This window comes from Crassostrea angulata, chromosome 6 (assembly GCF_025612915.1).
Source record: "Crassostrea angulata isolate pt1a10 chromosome 6, ASM2561291v2, whole genome shotgun sequence".
Taxonomy (NCBI): Eukaryota; Metazoa; Mollusca; class Bivalvia; order Ostreida; family Ostreidae; genus Magallana; species Magallana angulata.
Genome location: NC_069116.1, coordinates 14456344 through 14476614, shown reverse-complemented (window position 1 = coordinate 14476614; position 20271 = coordinate 14456344). Strand labels below are relative to the sequence as shown.

General features: G+C 35.2%; 1 protein-coding gene across 1 annotated transcript; it reads left to right on the top strand.

The window, feature by feature from the left end:
• Positions 1-1316: 1316 nt before the first annotated feature.
• LOC128188508 (uncharacterized) lies at positions 1317-20256 on the top strand. Its single transcript, XM_052859604.1, has 33 exons — positions 1317-1537; positions 1900-2182; positions 2619-2757; positions 2968-3204; positions 3365-3637; positions 3919-4037; positions 4284-4397; positions 4590-4770; positions 5170-5320; positions 5518-5621; positions 5870-6032; positions 6258-6379; positions 6544-6620; positions 6826-7030; positions 7512-7681; positions 7787-7923; positions 8182-8311; positions 10119-10174; positions 11666-11865; positions 12137-12403; positions 12869-13120; positions 13540-13658; positions 13783-13899; positions 14106-14283; positions 14529-14679; positions 16025-16128; positions 16338-16500; positions 16598-16713; positions 17040-17122; positions 17467-17677; positions 18075-18235; positions 18453-18583; positions 19855-20256. The coding sequence occupies exons 2-33, from the start codon at positions 1901-1903 to the stop codon at positions 19994-19996; spliced, it is 5055 nt and encodes a 1684-aa protein (XP_052715564.1). The 5' UTR covers positions 1317-1537; position 1900; the 3' UTR covers positions 19997-20256.
• The last annotated feature ends 15 nt before the right edge of the window (positions 20257-20271 follow it).

Here is a 20271-nt window from a genome sequence, read left to right as displayed (position 1 = left end):
TTCATGGGCAACAATATTTTGAAGGTGGCCCTAGATGTCTAAACTTAAAGGGGCATGATCACGGTTTTGGTCAAAAATATTTTTACAATTTCAATATTTGCAATGCTTTGGTAAGGCATTTTTTTTATAGGCAACCAAACTTTGAGTGTCATTCCTCAAGTTATATGCGAGTCATAGAGCTTACAAATATTCTTTGCTGTGTAAACAAAGCTTTTGTTTACTTTTCAATGTTGAAGTGAGAATTCCAGTTTTAGACTGAAAAAGAATGTGTTGAATGTTTGGAACTGTTTTTATTATGCTTAGAATGAATGAGAAGATAGACGAATCAGCTTGAAAAAGATTTTTTACAGGTAAATTGAACCTATATAAACAAAAACAGGGCACAAGCCTTGTTTACATGACTGAGAATTGTGAGCCCTGTAACTTGCTTCTAACTCTACAACTGACTCAAATTTCATTTGATTTTTAGAAAAGCATTTCTAAAGCATTGTAAATGATAAAAACAGAAAAATAGAATTTAACCAAAAACGTGACTATGCCCCTTAAAGTGTTGACTATTCTTGTTGCTTGGACAACATGTATACCTGGTATATATATTTTATTGAATCGAAAGACATTAAGCTTATTTTTTAATATTAATATCCGCAATATAATTTGGAATCATTGATACACATATTTTACCTTTTCTATTACTTCTTACTTGATGTATATATATAAATTGTTTATTTTTTAATATTTTGAGGCATAAGTCAAGATACCACATACACAATCAAGCGCAGATTTCCCCTCCTTGGCTTTGATTAGCTCAGAGCCTCAGATGCATACAGTACACATCCATACATTTAAGTATTTCCTATTCTATGTTTCTAGGTAATTAATTTTATGAAAAACAGAAAATGTTTATAAACTGTTTTTAAATCCTCCTAGTTACCAGCAAACAGCCAAATTTGTTTTTATATTGGTTTCAGGGTATTTTATGTTCAATGTTTTTTATGTTAAATGAACGTGACTGATTTATGAAAAGTATTTGAAGCATGTCAATCAATACCCTGATATCCAGCTACACATTGATTTGACTGAGAAAACTATAGGCCTCAGTAAGCAAGGATTTTCTGTTGTTGAAATTCTGTATATGGAGGAGAAACCATGAAAGGAAGTCAATTGTATAGATGATTAGAAATACACATGCAACTGTGTGTATTAATAGATATTTTGAATAGATTTTAAAATCATAATTTTTTAAAAGTCCTTGATTAGCAATGACATGGCATAGTTTTCTATATATGCAGAAATACTCTCGTCAATAAGGGGTTTTAAAATTCTGTTAAGGTTGTTTCTTCCACCAAACATGCTGAGTTTAAAGGGTAAAAATATTGAGAAACCATTGAAGCCTACATTTGATGAACCAGCCATAACGTTGTCTGTTTACAAGCACTGTTGTCAAGTGGTATTGGTGTTTTTAAAGTCCGGGTACATTGCACTCTTCAGAAGCTTGTTTACAGGAGTCTATCAGAAGCAGATGATAAACATTGACCAGGTATGTAACAGCTTTTTAAACTTGCAAAAATAGTTGCTGCATGTAAATGATGAAAACATGGTACTATATTTGCACATATCATGTTGTGCATATATGACTATGGAATTGATGAGATAAACGGTAAATACTACTGGTAGGGGTCTATCTAGTTTCACTTCCATCAGGCAACATATTGAGATTGATCAATTGTCAGGTGTGGTCAGTCATTGTCAAGTGAATGTTTTTTACATTGTATTGATTAAAATTTTTTTTCTATCTAGATATATTGATGTTATCCCCCCTTTTGCTTTTAAATTATGAATGGACAGGTCTTGTAAAGACATTAAAGTTTTAAAAGCTATAATTGATGCATCTCATTCCAGGATGCCCAGGCGCTTTAGGCACAATAGTCGAGTGGGGTACCATGGCAGGGTGGGGTACAGAGGTAGAACAGGGTACAGGGGCAGGGTGGGGTACCACAGGAGAAACCGGACCAGCATGTACAGCCCATACTCCGGCGGTTACTCAATGGACAGGTACGGGGTCGGACGTCACCGGCCCTATCCCTGGATGAGGGACCTGGAAGAGATGGCTGCATCCTCCAGGCGGAGGAGGGAGAGGGTGGCTAGGCAGAGGGAAGATAGCGAAGAGCGACGACCAAGATCGGTAGGCATCAAATAAGATAGGATTGATGGCTGGAAAATTGAGGGAAAAATGGACAATGCTTTTCATGTTTTTTTTAATTGATTTTTCTAAGATAATGAAAATTGGGGTCCTGGGAGATTAATGATTAAAAAACAATACAGAAATATCTGATTTCCATGTTGGATTGCCTTTTCCTTTATTTTACTAAACATAAGGAAAGAAAATGCCTTCTTGAAAGTTTTTCTGGTAACATTTAATTGTGATAATTTTAATAAAGAACATATTGTAGAATATGTCTTTCACTGCAGTAAAAAAAATTCAGAGTAGTGATTAAACAAATCAGTATTAAAACTTGTTTATGCATTTTTAATGAATTTGTGTGTGATTGCTTTTAATGAATTACAACTGTATGGTAATGTTCTTTATTATTATGGTTTTATAAATATTGTTCAAACAGGTGAAGGAAGAAGATAAAGAAAAAAGAGAGAGGGAAAGAGAAAAGAAAAGAAAAGAAGAAGAAAGGCTTGAGAAAGAGAAGAAAGAAGCAGAGGAATTACTGGAAAAAATGAGAGAAAAAGAGCGAAGAGAAAAAGAAGGTCAGATTCAGGAGACTGAACCTCTATCAATGTTATAATTAAAAGTGATGGAATATATATTACAGAAAAACCAGTAGACCTGTAGGGTTTTAATTCATTCATATAAAGTCCACTTGAAGCAGTTGCTAAACCTCCTTGAGTTCTTGTTATATACAAGCATGTACACAAGTAGCAGTATATTTTTATCATTCTTTTGCTATGAATTAATAGAACGTGAGAGACTGGAGAAGGAGAGAGCCAGTAAAAGACCTCTGAGTATCAAAGATGTTGACATGAACATCCCTGACAACTGTAAAGCTCATCACACAGACAAATTTGAGCTCACTCAGCTTCCTGAGGATAAGCGAGAACTCGTGGTACGTAGGGGTCAAGAGTTCAGCCTCATTTTAAAACTGGATCAGGAGTACGACAAAGCAAAGCATGATCTGGTCCTACATTTCACAACAGGTATTCTTATGCTTGATAATTAAATTGCATTTAAAAATAGTATTTGCTAGTAATATTACAGAACGTATAAAAAATTCATTAACGTTGAGTTGGAATTTCTCTGTATATAGTAGAACCTTGCTCAGCTTGAGATTTAGAAAATGCATATTTTATTTTTCAGGACCCAATAGTTCTCCAATTGCTGGTACAGACATAACTCTAACAGTAGATGAAAATGGCAGAGCACCAACACATCCAGAAAATTGGCATGCTCGCCTGATTGGTCAGAACAAGACTGATGTCACAGTGGGAGTGTCCCCGCCCTGTAACTGTTTTGTAGGGGAATGGTCTTTGTTCATCTCCGCCCAGAGCAAGATGCCTGACAAAAATGTCCAGAAAGAGGAGTTTGAATGCTCATCTGATATCAACATACTGCTGAATCCATGGTGTAAAGGTCTCCAGAGATATCTTATTTTTATATCAATTTGAAACATGCAAAGTTGTCAGTCTTCCAATGCTAGGAAAAGATTATACACATTAAACCTTTGCTGAAACCACTAAATAAAGATGACTCTTTTAAATATCATCCAACTGCATGTATTGTATTGTGAACTGCTGTTTCAATGTTGAAAATTCTGTAATTTTGAAACTCAAACATATGTAATGTGTTTTACAATTTATATTTTAAAAAAAAGCTTTTGTTTCTTCCAATTAATTCAATAATTGTTTTAAAAGATGACCAAGTCTATATGAAGGACACAAACTTACTAGAGGAGTACGTGCTCAATGACCAGGGTGCTGTGTTTCAAGGCAGCTCTGACCATATTGGTGCAAAAGTCTGGAATTTTGCTCAGGTACTTTTTGAACCATCTTTTGATATTTGAGTTGAACACATTTCATTGACTAATGATGCCAAAAGGATTGGACACAAGTTCCAAAAACTTAGAGTCCTCTCCTTTTTATATTTGGACCAAGCATTTTCATCAATGTTCTATACTGATGCCATCTATAAAGTACAGATGCATATGGTGTATAACATGTACATATATATTTACATTTAATTTTTCATTGAGGAGGACATTTTGTTTCTCTGATTTCAGTTTGAGGAAGGAGTGTTGGAGGTCTGTTTTTCATTGCTGAGGAAATCTCATGGCTACAAAGTTGGACCTCATATGTCAAACCCAGTGACCATGGCTAGGGCTATATCCGCCATAGTGAGTTTCATGCAGGGTCAAAGTGAAAAAAAATCTTATTTCTCATTGCTTTACAAAGTGTACAGAATGTAAAATGCTAGCTTTAGATTCATTTACACATGAATCACCAAACATAATATCTTTTCCACTACCAACATATCTTAATATCTGTGTCTAGTACGGTATAAAGTTTCTTATACAAACTACTCCCAGGTGAATTCCAATGATGATGATGATGGAGTGCTGGTAGGTAACTGGTCTGGGGACTATGACGATGGAACCTCGCCTACCGCCTGGATAAACAGCTCAGACATCCTACTACAGTACAGCCGCAACAAGGGCGAGGCGGTCAGGTACGGCCAGTGCTGGGTCTTCTCTGCAGTGGTCACTACAGGTAATCAAAGTACTGGAACTACTCAAGAGAGTTGAATTTTTGTAGGATTATTGTTTGATATAGTCTGAAATGAATAACAGAAACAATCATCTCCTTTTTTCAAAGATTTATTTCATGTTGTGGATTCATTAATCCAACGAGTGCAAATGTTCACACCACTTCTGGAGCAAGCTGTTGCATAGAGGATTTGATTTACAAACCAACTTCCAAAAATCAGCCATCACATAACCTCCCCCTTCCTTCCCCTTAAAGATGCCAGCATCAAATATACCAAGAAAACTGCATTTGAATTGTGCTCCTTTTCCTTATATCCTGCTTGTGCAAATTAATAGGACTATGTTTATGTGAATCTCATAGAAATAACCAAAATTATTAAATCTGTTGGGTTTTTTTTTTCAGTCTGTAGAGCTATTGGTTTACCATGCAAAAGTGTGACCTGTTTTGATTCAGCACATGACACAGATGGGAGTACGACCATTGATTACGTGTTTACCCGTAATGCTGATGGTTATTTGAAGAGAGATCGCGACAGGACAGATGACTCTATCTGGTAGTGTATCAGCACCCTGTTATTTCAAACCATTGAAAAAAGAAACAAATTTTATATACTTGAAGTTTCTCTAATTGAAAATATAAATAAATGATGTCCACAAGATTGAGATTATTAAACTAAAGGTGATCAAAATATCAGTAAAAACAACATGGACAAAGATTATGAAAGTACTTTTATTCAAAACTTTGATGCAGGAATTTCCATGTTTGGAATGAGGTGTGGATGGCAAGAAAGGACCTGAAAAATGAGTATGATGGTTGGCAGGTGATTGATGCCACACCTCAGGAGATCAGTGATGGTAAGTCTGTTGTAACATGATATTGGCATTAATGTTGGAATTAATGTTTGGCTTATTCAATAACTGTTATATTTGTATTGTTGAGTCAAGGTCAGTTTGGTGTTAAATTCATTACATTTTTTTATTTGTATAAGATATGTTTGAGGAACAATTTCTGCATTTTTTGTCAGATAATCAAAATAAAAAATACTTTTAAAAACTCAAAATCTGAAATAAAAATGAACATTACCAGTTACTTCATTTTTTAGATATCTTCTGCTGTGGACCTGCTCCAGTGGCAGCCATTAAGACTGGGAACTGTAAGATATTGTATGACCTCCCCTTTGTGTTTGCGGAGGTGAACTCTGACGTCATCCGTTGGGAATATGTCAACAAATTGACCTGGATCAACATGGGGTCAGATACAAAGCGGTAACTACTGAGTTTTTGTTGTACCAGTATTTTCTAAAGAATTTATCATTGTTTAAATTAAAGCGCTGACATATTGATATGTAAGACCATTTAACACAGTGGTAATTGGAAGAATGCCATATTTTGCACTTCACAATGCTTACACGAGATAAATAAGGACTTTAAAAAAAAACAAAAAAAAACTACAAATTGTGATCAGTATTCAAATGAAAAATATTTGCTTAGCACTGGGGCAAAGATCTTCTCCAAAAACCCTGATGGTAAACCCTACACCGATTCACTGACCATCAGTAGATGGCAGAAGTCCAGTCCACACGATGTGACATCAGACTACAAGTTTCCTGAAGGTCAGTGCATGTACTGTATGGCTTAAATCTCTAAATGAAGTATTTAAGCTTTTAAATTTTTTTACATTATTTATGATATTTAACAAACACCATTAATTATCAGAAATATATTGAAAGCTTTGCATAAACTTCGATACATATACAATGTTTTCTTTTTTGTTAAGGATCCAGAGAAGAGAGAAGAGCTGTAGATAATGCAGCCCAAGCTTCCAGGGTATTCCGCGGAAAACAGACCCCAAATGTATGTCACCCAACGCTCTTCTTTTAATAAAAGTGTCATTGTTTCAGAACTATTTCAGACGAAATCAATTTATTAATTGTATGTGAAATTGGTATACAATTAGATTAAGCTGTTTGTTTATTCCCAGCGGTGAATAATTTTTACCCATTTTCTAGAATCTCCTAACATGTTGTGCTACTCCTTGTTTTTTTTGTTCTTGATCTAGGATGTAAAGATTGAGATGGTAGAGAAGGATGGGATGATGGTCGGCGAGGACTTCACCATCGAGTTCCGATTGGTCAACACCAGTCAGAAGAAGAGGGAGGTCTCCAGCCTTCATTTGGAACTCTACTCCAAATTTTACACAGGGGAAATCAAATCCAAAATCTTCTTCAAGCCTCTCCCTGGACTCACACTGGAAGGAAAAAAAGGTATTTATGGAAGAATGTCCTGGTTCCTGCTGATAAGATAACACCTATGGAGATGAATCACTTTTACTATGGAATTATTCATAATGTACTATATGTACTGTCATCCAGGAAGTCACACTCTTCAAACAATTGAAAAGCACAATTTTAATTCATTATTTTTGTTAGAAAAACTACGAAATATGCCCCTACTGGCAATCCACAAAAATTGGTCTGTATGAACATTAGTGATTCCACAATATGCTCTTATACAGTTTATTGTAGTATCTTTTTTAATTTAACATTACTCATCCCTGGTTATGCTGAAATTGTATGTGTATGGTAATTTTAAACATAGTTTTATATTCCCTATTACAGAATTAAAAAATCATCATCAGAAAGCAACTTTATTATAGGCATTGTACAAAGGGATGTTGCACTAAAAGCTTCTCTAGGTGTAGTGGTTAAAACTGGTCACCTAAGTTTGATTCTCTCTTTTATCAAGATAAAACATTTAGTGTGGATGTAAAGTCAAAAGACTATCTTGACAAGATTGCTGAGCAAGCCAACATGGAGGTTATCATCTCGGCAACTGTTGCCAAGGAAAACAACAACAAAGACAACATAGTGAAGGTGGACAACTTCAGACTTCGGAGAGCTGACATTGAAATCAAAGTAAGCTGCTTTACCAAAGAAATATGATTTCATGATACACATATATCTTGTTTCTAGGAGTGCATTTGAGTACATTAGTTTTGATGAGGATCTTTGACTTTGTAGATGCCCACAAGTTGCAAGAAGGGGGAGGAACTTACAGCACATCTTAGTTTTAAGAACCACTTACCAGTCCCCATGACAAAGTGTGTTGTTTACCTGGGGGGAGCAGGATTTGAAAAAATGGAGAAAATACCCCAAAAGTAAGAACTCAGAACTTTGTAGTCGGCCGAGTGGTTTCAACTTCTCTCATGTTTTGTTTGGTATTGTCATTCATTTATTTAGATTTCAACACCAATGTTCAATGATACACAGATATTACAGTCACACTATACTAGTATATGATGAGTACTTTTTAATAAACATCACTGTGTAAGGAAAAAAATACTTGTAAAAGATTGTCAGATGCACACATGCAATAAAGGTAAATAATAACATTGTGAAATCTTCATGTATTGTAGAGATATTCCAGCTAAGTCGGATTGGAAGTTATCTGTGAAGGTGAAGGCCAAGAGAGTCGGCCTTGAACAGTTTTCTGTGACCTTTGACTCCCAGGAAGTTCCCGACATTACCGGCAGGGCGGAAGTCCAAGTCAAATGAACAACAAAGAACATTAGCATTTGTACAATATACATTGCAAAACCCTTAGGAGACTAGAATTTTTTTACATATCTACCGGTACATGTATCTTGAAAAGAAGTTTCAGCCTTCAAGGAATCCAATTTAGAAGATTCACACTTTTCCGACCATTTATTTCTTATTGTTTAGAAATGGTTGTGCACTGATTACCCTTTCATTAACTGTTGGGTAAATAACAGTAAACTTATATATTCAGCCATTGTCCAACAGTATTTAGAACACTTTTTGTATATTCATAAGATATAGATGTCAAGAGAATTTGAAATTTTGTCTTTTGATAAATAAAATTCCATAAAATTATACAAGTATTTTGATTGTTTCCATCAACTGATTATGTAAGCGGTTGACGGTTGTTAAAGCAATGCTAACAGTGGATGTTTTGTCGTCATCGACATTCTCGGCAATAAGTCTATTTTTATAGACCTCCATTTGAATCGAAGACGACGTTAATTTGAATCACGATGACTGATGGTTCTAATATTTGAAAGATAAATACGTTTCGTAGTTTGAATTATGGTTGACATAACTACGTAATAAATGAAAGAACCCCGTTATAAATGCATAACAATTTTTAATGTTCTTTTTAAAAGCCAAGCAGAATCTTTAAAAAAGGATACATTTTTTTCCACAAATTGATTTGTTTAGAAATATCCTGTAGACACGTTTAATCAGAATAGTTCCAAGTCAATGCACAGTTCACTGGGGTCATAGTTGAAAGACATTCACATATCACATTTTGTCATAAATTTATTTTGATTAAAAATCAACCCTAACATGATCTGAAATGACAGTATAACAAGTATTGCGGACGCGCGCCTGATATGTCTGTGATCCGCCACCCCAAAGCCCCCCCCCCACCCATTCTCCCGCCTCTTGAGATTTCTAACCTTGGACAGATGCTGCTACATGTGACACTTGCAACTGGTCCTACTAATTTTTCATCACAATTTTTCTAAAAACCGTATTCATAAAGGCATTCCTATCCGTTATTTAAAAGGACCAGTTTTATGACTATTTTTGCATCATCCATGTTTCATTTCATTTTCAAAAAAAATCTGAAATAATTTTTTTGTTGGGATTAGAGTCCAAAGTAAAAATAGAGTCGTTTCTTTGAATAGTATTTCTAAAGCGCATTCCTAACCCTTGTGTTTTGTCCTTGCATGTCTCTCTGAAGTCAACATTGATTGTTTTTAAAGGTTTTAGTAGTTGACGTTATGTAATGTTTTACAATAAAGTTAAAGAATTTCAAAAAGAAAAACCCCTCCGACTTGTCTCGTGTTCGTTACAGACAGGAAGATACAGATCATATCAGATACTGCATGGCGTTTTACTCTGTGTAAATTATGAAACTATAATATGACACGCACCATTTTTAAAAGTAAAGTTGACGCTATGAAAGAAATAGTTTTGGATAAACCAAACTGCAAAAAAGAAAGAGCTATTGACTCCTTAGAAATTCCAGGCTATGTCTATTTCTATTGCCTATTATGATAATATGAAATGATGCGTTAATTGTTTGCTAATTGATTTTGGGTAAGTTTTGTTTGTAAAAAGATTCCGAGTGGACTGGCAAGCCAAGGCCATGATATCTTTAAATGGATTCATGCAGACAAAACTTATTGATTCTGTTGATTGAAAAATAAAATAAACCAGAGGTAAAGAACAACTAGGACTCGTCTGAAATACGATATCGTGACGTTGAATAGAATGCGCATCTGGTGCATAATTATTTAAAAAAAAAAATAAAAAGTTTATATAGAGTGAGCTTCCGCCTTGGGTGAGTAGAAGAGGACTGGGGACTCGCTCTTTGAATGGGTATTGATTCGGTATACTGATGACAAGTGAAGCGATGTAGTAACATCGCGCCCTTAGAGATTATCGTAAACAGTGAAGGTAGTTTAAATTGAACTCTAAAGAACGTTTGTAAACACTACTGCTGACGAGACGCTGAAGTAAAGTAAGTCTCTCTCTCTCTCTCTCTCTCTCTCTCTCTCTCTCTCTCTCTGCATGATTGTAATCTAGTAATCTATTCAATTTAATTTAGTCTCTTGTCCTTTGTCATGTCTTGTCTCGAGAATTGAATGCATTAAACACGTATGACGCATTTTTCGTTAAAGTTTTAAAAGACAAGTGTAGTCTTCATGTACATTTTTCGTTCAAGTTTTAAAGGTCACAGTCTTCATGTTAATGGAGACTGATGTATACTAGTATGTTGTACAAACCATTCATCAACATTAAGTCTACGTACTTTGCGCATAACATTCACGGAGAAGACCCAAAATGAAAGATGAAAGTAAATTAATAATCAAAAACTTATTTTTGAAATAGATCTATCTGAACACACTGTTGGCACATGGATATACATGTATGCATTCTTCTGTATTGTCTGAAATATTAATATTTAATGAACTTCGGAAGCTATTAAAAACTAATGTGCAAAAAATACCGAATGCCGATTCTATATAGACCTGAATTTTATGCATGGCCATTTAATGTCAACGTTACAATGATATAAAATTTCGAAAATTTCCAATAAAATATGTTTCCTGGTTGCATGTTTCATCTCTGTTACGTTGTTGAATGACCTCAATTAGATTTACTGCGTTAGCTTTACCAAAACACCATCACAAGTATCATCTAGAAAGTACAATGTACAACAATGTTAGTTCCGATTACTGACTTATTTTGTAGTGAACTTGAGAACTAACAACTCATCATTTTATATTTTGCATAGCCATTGTCCATTTAATTAAAATTTCATGGTTACTTTTGTTGTACAGAGAGAGAGATTGTTACATAAATCACAACATGAAGTTGCACCCAAGTAAATGATATTATACTGTAATGTCTTCTTACGCCCCAAGAAAACTGCGAAAACTCATGTAATAAAATGTTGGCTTTCCTTTCAGACTTTTTACTTTTATTTTTTTATGTTACCTAATGTACAATATGTAGATACCTATAAAGTGGTTTAATTTCCTTTATTTACACCTTGAAACCGCCAACTATATCAATCAATAAAATTTTCTTTCATAAAAAAAATAAAGGCGGTATGATTAGTTGAAATGTTTAAATTCCGCTGTAAACAACATTTTCTGCGAAATATATTGTAAGAGGAACTGCAACTGCTGTGCTGGCATATGTTGAGCTAAATATACCAACAGGGAAATTGTAGTTCATGCGCCATGTTTATCGCAAAACGTAATTGTAAACTGTTTGTTTGCAATTCTTGATTTTTTGAAAGTATAAAATACATATTTCGTATCAGTATGATTATTTAATTAATGGCTTTATGTTTATTTTCAGAATGTACACAAGACTATATCGCGGTGGAACCTTTATATCCCCGATCCCCCTTGAAGACCCGCCGTCAGATCCTGTGGCCCCGACACGTACAGCAGAACCTGTCGCTTCGGGGAGTATCGCTACATACGGACCACCCCGGGTCAAAGAGAGGCCGTGGGCCCGGGATAAACGCCTCGGTACACGCAACGCCGGTGACGAAAGTAAGTGCTCTGATCTTTTTATAGTTGTATTGCATTATTTAGTCGATATTCAGGGCATGAATTTTAATTGAATATTATGAAATATGATTTTCTCTACCTTACATCAGAGTTGATCGAATATGTATGCATAATTTTTTTTTCTTCGTTAATTTTGGGTAATGATATCAATAAAAATAATGTCCATTGGTACATGACAGTTTATATGTGCTAATATAAATTTAACGGATGCAAATTTTTCATCTTATCATTAATTTTTTTGGCACTTATAAAGGTGATGAAGATGAAGAAGATAAAAAGGCCTCAGAGGAAGAGCTAGCTAAAGATCTCCATGTTGTGTCTGTTGATGTAAAAATAACCGAAAATTGCGAGAAACACAGAACATCTCAGTACTCGTGTACCAAGGCTCGCAAGAATCAGGACGGGGTGTCCCTACCCCCGGAGTTAGTCGTCCGGCGGGGTCAGCCCTTTAGATTCACAGTCAAATTTAATCAGCCATTCTTAAAAGAAAAACATGGGATGCAGATAATATTCATTACAGGTAAAAACAAAATTAAAAGTCAGAACATTTGATGTCCAATTATCTTTAACCATTTGCATAATGTGACGTGTGTACCGGTACTCTGTTGCAAAATTTCCACAGCTAATCATTATTCAAAATATATATAACTAATATGATATAACTTAATTTTAAAATTAAATCCTCATTTCATTTAAAAAAAAAAACTCACTAATTTTAACTCTTAACATACACAATATTGTAATGGAATACTCTATTCAAGGAAATATTCGCCTCGTTTTATTTTCGCTCCTTTCGCCCTTGTTGTTAGCAGGCGAATTCCAGTGTCTTAAATTATCTCTCTTTCAACAGAACTATGTCCGGGCAAATTCAAGATGGGATGAAATCGTTTGCAAGTGAATAAGGGCGAAAAAACACCGCGAACATAATCCTGTATACAGCAATAATTTTTTCTTTGTGAGAATCATTGAATCATACTTTTTACAGGAAAAAACCCGAGACCCTCCGATTTCACATTAGTACAACTGGAACCTTTCAAATCAGTGGAAGCTGAACATGGGTGGAAAAGCCAGGTACACGAGACTAAAGGCGACAGTCTGACCCTGGACATCACCCCGTCCAGCTCCTGTGTGATCGGGGAGTGGTCACTCAGTGTGACCACTGTCTTCTCAAGCAGTTCCCTGTTCTGTTTCTTGTTTCCAGACGACATCAATATATTGCTGAATCCTTGGTGCAAAGGTACTTTTTCCCGACAAACTGCACGAGAATTACATGTACTGTTTACGTGTTATTTCGAGCGAATAATTTTGGCAAAAATTGATTTTTCAACTATTTCTGAATTGGTATATTTAGTTTTGATTCATAGACATAACATTTAAGGATGTACTTGATGTAGAGAAAACTGTTTTACGCTTAAAACGCTAAAAGGAATAAATGTACACGTAACTATACATGTAATACGTTTACAATATTTTTGAAAATTCGCGAGAAGAACGTGTCCGATTATATGTTTTGATTTATTTAATCCATATCGGCTACTTGACATATACAAAATATACACCTTTTAGAAATGAGTCCTCACCAGTTATTGATACACGTATAAAACAAATGACTTTCATGTATAATGTACAAGTTGTTTATGTCTATCTATTTAACAGACGACATAGTTTACCTAGAAAACGAGAACCTTTTGAATGAGTATGTTTTGAACGATAGAGGCGTGATTTTCGCTGGGAACTATCGACAGATTGGAGGGCGGCCATGGAACTTTGGACAGGTTTTATTTCTTTTATAAACACGAACACAAACTGGATGTATCCATGGAAACTTGAATATCCACTTAAATTTTTTCTATATTTGTGGTATCAATTTATAGAATTTCTCTTTTTTCCCCAAAAAAGTTTGAGGAAGGTGTCTTAGAGATTTGCTTTCATCTTTTGCGACGATCCCACGGTAACACAGTTAACGGAGCCAAGATGTCAGACCCGATTCAAATCTCACGGACCATTACCAAAATTGTAAGCATAGCCACTGTCGAAGTAAACTTATTTCAAGATTTATCACCCTAAGTTTATTTCAATTACATCAAATGTCTCTTTCATAATAGCAGTTAATTACAATTTGATAGCCTTCATAAAACTAGTACTGTACTTCTAATTAACTTACCATCAAATTGCAGCTGTCTTATTGCGAGTAAATGATATGAACTGTCTTTTGTCAATAGTTAAACTGCCAGGATGATGACGGAGTCCTCGTGGGGAATTGGTCCGGAGATTACAGTGATGGCAAAAAGCCAACTCATTGGACCGGAAGTGCAAAGATTCTGCGCCAGTACGAAAAAAATAAGGGGGACCCTGTTTGTTTTGGTCAATGCTGGGTATTTTCTGGGCTCGTTACAACAGGTACGTGTATATATCATATTAGATCTATAACAGTCTCTTTAGAACTCTATCTTGTAAATTACAAATCATTTTACTTTTTGAGAATCTAGTCGATTAGTTGCATGCTTTTCATTTTGAAAAGATTTTAATTTTGTTAAAGACATGATTTTCCAAACAAAAAAATCTTTGTACATGTACAATTCGATTAATAAATCCCGGTAAGCTGATTAAAAAATCATAGACATTAATATGTTTCCTGTCCAAAGTTTGTAGGGCGCTCGGGATGCCGGCGAGGAGTGTCACGAATTTCAGTTCTGCGCATGACACTGACTGCAGCTTGACTATAGACACAGTCATGTGTAAGAACGAGAAAGGCGGCTTGGATAAGATACCGGAACTCTGTTACGACTCAGTCTGGTAAAGCGCCACCTATATATATACACACGTAGCTGTTATTTTGCATTATACTGTAAACAGCTTCGCTCCCGTCCCATATTTAGTTTACTTATCACGTACAGTACAGGGCCATAAGACAGCAAATATACATGTATACATGTATATCATACCAGAACACCTACAATCCATGTAACTGATATTATCGTCTTCACGATGTATACTTACAGTATATAATATTATACAGTTATTTAATGCTTGAGCAGCGTGCAGGGAACAGCTCAGTATGATCAATTGCCCGAGGCCAACGGCCGAGGGCAATAGATCATACTGAGCTGTTCCCTGCACCAAGGGAAAAAAAATTTGGTCTATTGACTGTTCAAGCATTAAATAATTGTTTTATAACCTAATTCCTTTTTTAGTTTTCGGGGTTTACAATTTGCATATTGCAGATGGTTTTCGTGCCATTATGCAATATACTCAGATTTTTTCCCACCTTTTACATGCACAGAACCTGTTGCATGCATGACAACATCTCAATTTAATATTAGTTTACACAAAGGAGGGGGATCTTAAACCCATTAGATTTTAAATAGTCTTTTACCTTATTTGAGGCTTTAAAGCTGTTGATTATTTGATACTCCATTTAGATAACATTGAATTTGGTTTCACCAAGTACTAAAAACAACGTCTGTGTAAAGGAATATACATTCCCTGAGAACTATCGAAAGGATGTAACATTAACATACCAGCGTTCTGAAATACATTTCCGTTCCAATAGATCGTCTATTGACCGGCGGTCCAATAGATCGCAGTATATTGACCGGCGGTCTAATAGATCGCAGTCCATTGACCGGCAGTTCAAAATAGATGCAAATATTTAATCGGTAATAAAACAACAAAATCCCTTTGATTATGTAATAAATAAAAAAATGTCACCCACAGTCATCGATAAAGAGTATAAAGTAGATACATCCGGTCATTCGCAGAATTTTCAAGTCAGTATAAGCACCAAAAAATTTGTTCATTTGTTGGATGCTGTAAATATGCAACATATTGGACAGTATACTGTCAACAAGAACGTTTATGTGCAAAAAAAATAAGATATTCAAATGACAAAATTATATCGATTCACTTGCGATATACTTTAGAACTGTATCTAAACAGCCGTAATCAATTTTCATTATTATTGACCTACAAAAATTTTTTTTAGATATCAACTGAAAATTTAGTAAGAGCTTCACTTGAAATACTTGTCACTTGTACTAAGATTGTGCGTGCATAAATTTAATAAATTTTTTAACAAATGAATAACGTGGTCATTATTGCTTGTTTACGTGTGTTTACCTGTAACCCATGTTTTTAAAAGGAATTTTCATGTCTGGAATGAAGTATGGATGGCCCGCGGGGATCTAGGTACCAGTTATCACGGCTGGCAGGCAATAGATGCAACGCCGCAGGAACTCAGCGGGGGTAAGGCAAACTAAGAATTTAAATAACGGAAGATGTATGACCATGCGGCCGTATGAAATGCAAATTTCATGTACATGTACCAGTATTTGAATTCAATATCACTTTTGAAACCTTACTGGACCAATGATAATATTCCATCAGTTTATAAAACATCGAAACTTTTGGCGCCGATACTTTCCTCACCACTTACACATTTATGTTATTAATAGGGACATACTGTTGTGGCCCGGCGTCAGTGGCCGCCATTAAGAGAGGCGACTGTTCCGTCAACTACGACACAGCTTTCGTTTTCTCTGAAGTAAACGCCGACAAAATAGTGTGGTGCCGGTTAAAGGAGGACAAATGGCAGATGTTATACAGCGATACAGATGAGTAAGTTTAAAAAAGTGCCTTACTTTAACTAACGAATTTATAATCCCCTATAAAGTTAAATCATCATAAGAACATTTTGTTTCTTATTTGTATGTAGTGTTGGTCGGTGCATCAGTACCAAGGTGGCGGACGGGAAGGCCTTTTCAGAAACTCTCAGTGTCGGTTCCGAAAAGTTCCGGGAAGACATAACTGACAGCTATAAATGTAAAGAGGGTACGTAGAGGGTTGCTAGTACATGCTGTCGTTTGAATGAAACTGTTTCATGTAAAAATAAGAGTAGTTTCGTAATTGTATCACTGTGTATAGAGTTTACTTCAAGGCTTCTGGTGGTGCTACCAACGATACTTCAAACTTATACTAAAGCTACAAAGACTACTTAAATTTTTCATTATATAAAAAATTCTGGTTTTTTTATTGCAAGACCGAAGAAATTCTGCTTCCGTATTAATTGATAAAGTAACCCAAAAATTAAGATGTCGCAGATTCGAACACTCTAGCGCGTAAAGCAATTAATTAAATTGCCTCTATACTATTAACAGGAACTCTGGAAGAGAGAATGGCAGTTATGCAGGCCTCTAAGTCTGCCAAAGTGGACCGGGATAACCTCAAGACACAACTAAAAGTATATATGCTTGTAAACCTAAATAAAATACATGTATATACATACAAATGGGCGGTTCATCACTTTTGTAGTGCTTGCAGGGATAAAATTTGTGTCGACTTTTGGTTAAACAATATTTCATATAAAAGACATGTCTTTTGTATAAAAAAGAATTTAAGAGATGTCAGAATTTTGGACAACAGTCGGGTAATTTATTAATTTTGTTTTATCTCCAACACTTATCCAGATGATACTGACAATTTCATATAGCTATAAATTGTTTTAGCACCACATAAACTTTAGATGAAATGCCTCTGTAAAAAAATCTTTATATGTTATTCTATAAGCTCAGGTTCCTATTTTAGGATCTAAGAATTAGCATTCTGGATGAGGATGGTATCATGGTAGGAGAAAACTTCAAGGTCAAAACGGAAGTGACGAAACTCTGTGAACAAAAGCGGACGGTTTCTAAGTTGATTGTGGAGGTGTACACGAAGAGGTACACCGGCGATATCGTGTCCCACGTGACCTCTCATACATTTACGGACATCGCTTTGGATGGAAAGAAAGGAGAAAGTAAGTGGAGTAGAATGATGGTGTGCCATGACATTAAGGAGGCGTGATAGCGATTTTGAGAACATTTTCAAATACAGTACATGTATTATGACGGCTTTTCTTTGGGAAAGATCAAACAAGACAACATGTCTGATATTTGTTTAAAGGTTGATACATGTATTTTATTTTGACTCCTGTCCCTTAGATCAAGGATCGGGGTCTCAAAATGTTTTGCTTGTGTGTCCTATTTGTCTGTCGTTCTGTCTGCATATATTCTTGTTTTTGCCTTTAACCTTTAAATTGTATAACTCATGACAAACTCTAACAATTTGGCAGGTTATAATAGACCCCAAATTGTTCAAACTGAGACTAGCAGGTTGTCATGTCCTAAAAACCTAATAACGTTTTTTCCCCGTAGAACAAGTTCTGACTCACGAGGTAAAGGGCGAGACGTATGTCCCTCATCTCGTGGAACAGTGTGCAATGGAGGTGCGCGTGACAGCACTGATCAAAGAAAATGGCGTAATCTACATCAAGAGTGACGAATTCCGTCTACGAAGACCAGACCTGTCTTTCGAGGTACATTAAAAAATTGTACCCGTCTCAAAAAATCAAAGTCCTAAAAGTACTACTGTGTGAATAAAATGTAAAGCGAATAATTCAGGGCAATAAGTTGATGATATTCTTCTGCTTATTCTAGTGATTTAGGTTTAGAGGGAAGTTATTTCCCATTGTACCAATACGGATATATTTATATATATATATCTCAAGTTTCGCGCCTATGATACCTTTTCAGGTTCCAAAAAATGCAAAGAATGGAGTCCCATTTGACCTGAAAGTTTCCTTCAAGAACACACTACCACATCCTCTTACGAAATGCAGCCTCGATTTGGACGGAGTAGTGGAGGATGATGAAGTCAAGCTATCGTAGGTTTTCATTCCATTTGATGACTTGATCCCATTCAAAGATAAATTAATATCTTATTTATCACATACTCGAACACACATACACACTCACATGCTCTTCAAGTGGGATCAAGTCATTGAGTGGGACGAAAAAAGTAAGTTTTCGTCCCACTTGAAATGACTGCACAGCATCATGCAACACAACCACAATAGACACCATATATATAAACATCCTAGTCTCCAAAAGTTCGTGACCAGCGCGTTAACACGACAAAATAAGTATTGTTGCATAATTTGATGTGTAAGTTATTATAATAACGAAAATAAAAATATATGACAGACAGCGACATTGTTTAGGTATTTGTTGATTGACCTTTGTATCTGGTTTGGATAATAACCATCACACACAGCATGGTTTTCAAGTCATATTATTTGAATGAAACACTTTGTATTAAAATGATACATGAAATTATAAAGCACTTATAATAGTTTTATTTTGTATTTTTAAAAAATAAAACAAATATTTTTTTCTCTTCAACTGTTTGCAAAAAAGTGTGCATTTTTCTATCTATAAAAAACAAAATTATCTAAAAAATTTGGTGAAATCTTTACAAGAGCTACTGAAATCGGTAAACCATACATAAACGTATTTGCTTGCACACAGCTTAAGGACTTGGATATTGTAAAAGAAAATATTCAAGTCCAATCATCGGGACTGTAAAGTTTCGTTTGTTGACTCAATTGATTTACAACGCACCAGTCACAGAATGATAAGGTTATTTATTCAACATTTTTGACAGTTACAAAAGAAAAACAAAGTTAACAAATAACAACGTACACGTAAAACAATACCACTCAATATGACTACGTTAAAGGTGTTTTAATTATGAATTTCAAAATATTTCGAAAGATTTCCACTGAAGAAAGAGTACGATATGACTTACATGTAACATGTGTCTCAACCAACTTAAACAATTTAAATATTTTTCATGGCATTTCTTTGAGTAGGAACCCGTGACTAAAAGAAATCATGAATGAATAATAAATAAAATGAACATGATAAAGTTCAATATTAATAATGGATTGTTATTAAACATGAAGGTACACATGTTTTCATGATTTTGAAATAAGTATCCTCTCAGTTATCACGCTCTATTTTCACCCTTATGGTTTATATGAAAAGTTATATGACTCGTAGTTTTTAACATAATTTAGCTCTCCTGTTCATGGATTATTTTAAAACTGCATGCTGATCTCCCAAGTCTTGACTTTCGAAATTTCGACCTTTACAGAGACGTTCCCGCCAATTCTGAATGGAAGCACACGGTCAAGGTCACAGTAAACAGAAGTGGGCAGCACCAGATAAGCGGAAGCTTTGACAGTGCGGAACTGACGGACATTTCTGGGTACATCAACTTCATCCTGAAGGATTAGCGATGTGCGAAACTTTCACATACGCGCCATGCCGAACCTGTGACTTATAGAGTCTGCCCGACTGTAACAGCAAAGTATAGGGAGAGGGAGGGAATACAAGTGTTTTGTTAGTATGTAGCGAGGGAGATAATGGCATAGCAATACATTGGTGCATAATGATTTTTTTTAAATAATGCATTATACCAATTTGTTGGAAAACTTTGAACTATTTTTTATTTTACATCTTCTTCATACTTACTATTGATTGTAATAATTAGTTCTATAATCTTTTAAAT

Bases quoted from the DNA above. Each gene is read 5' to 3' on its own strand.
- LOC128188508 (XM_052859604.1), top strand. From the start codon at position 1,901: ATGCCCAGGCGCTTTAGGCACAATAGTCGAGTGGGGTACCATGGCAGG. The intron at 4,771-5,169 runs GTAATCAAAGTA...TTTTTTTTTCAG, and splicing joins CTCTGCAGTGGTCACTACAG to TCTGTAGAGCTATTGGTTTA. The intron at 13,121-13,539 runs GTACTTTTTCCC...TCTATTTAACAG, and splicing joins GCTGAATCCTTGGTGCAAAG to ACGACATAGTTTACCTAGAA.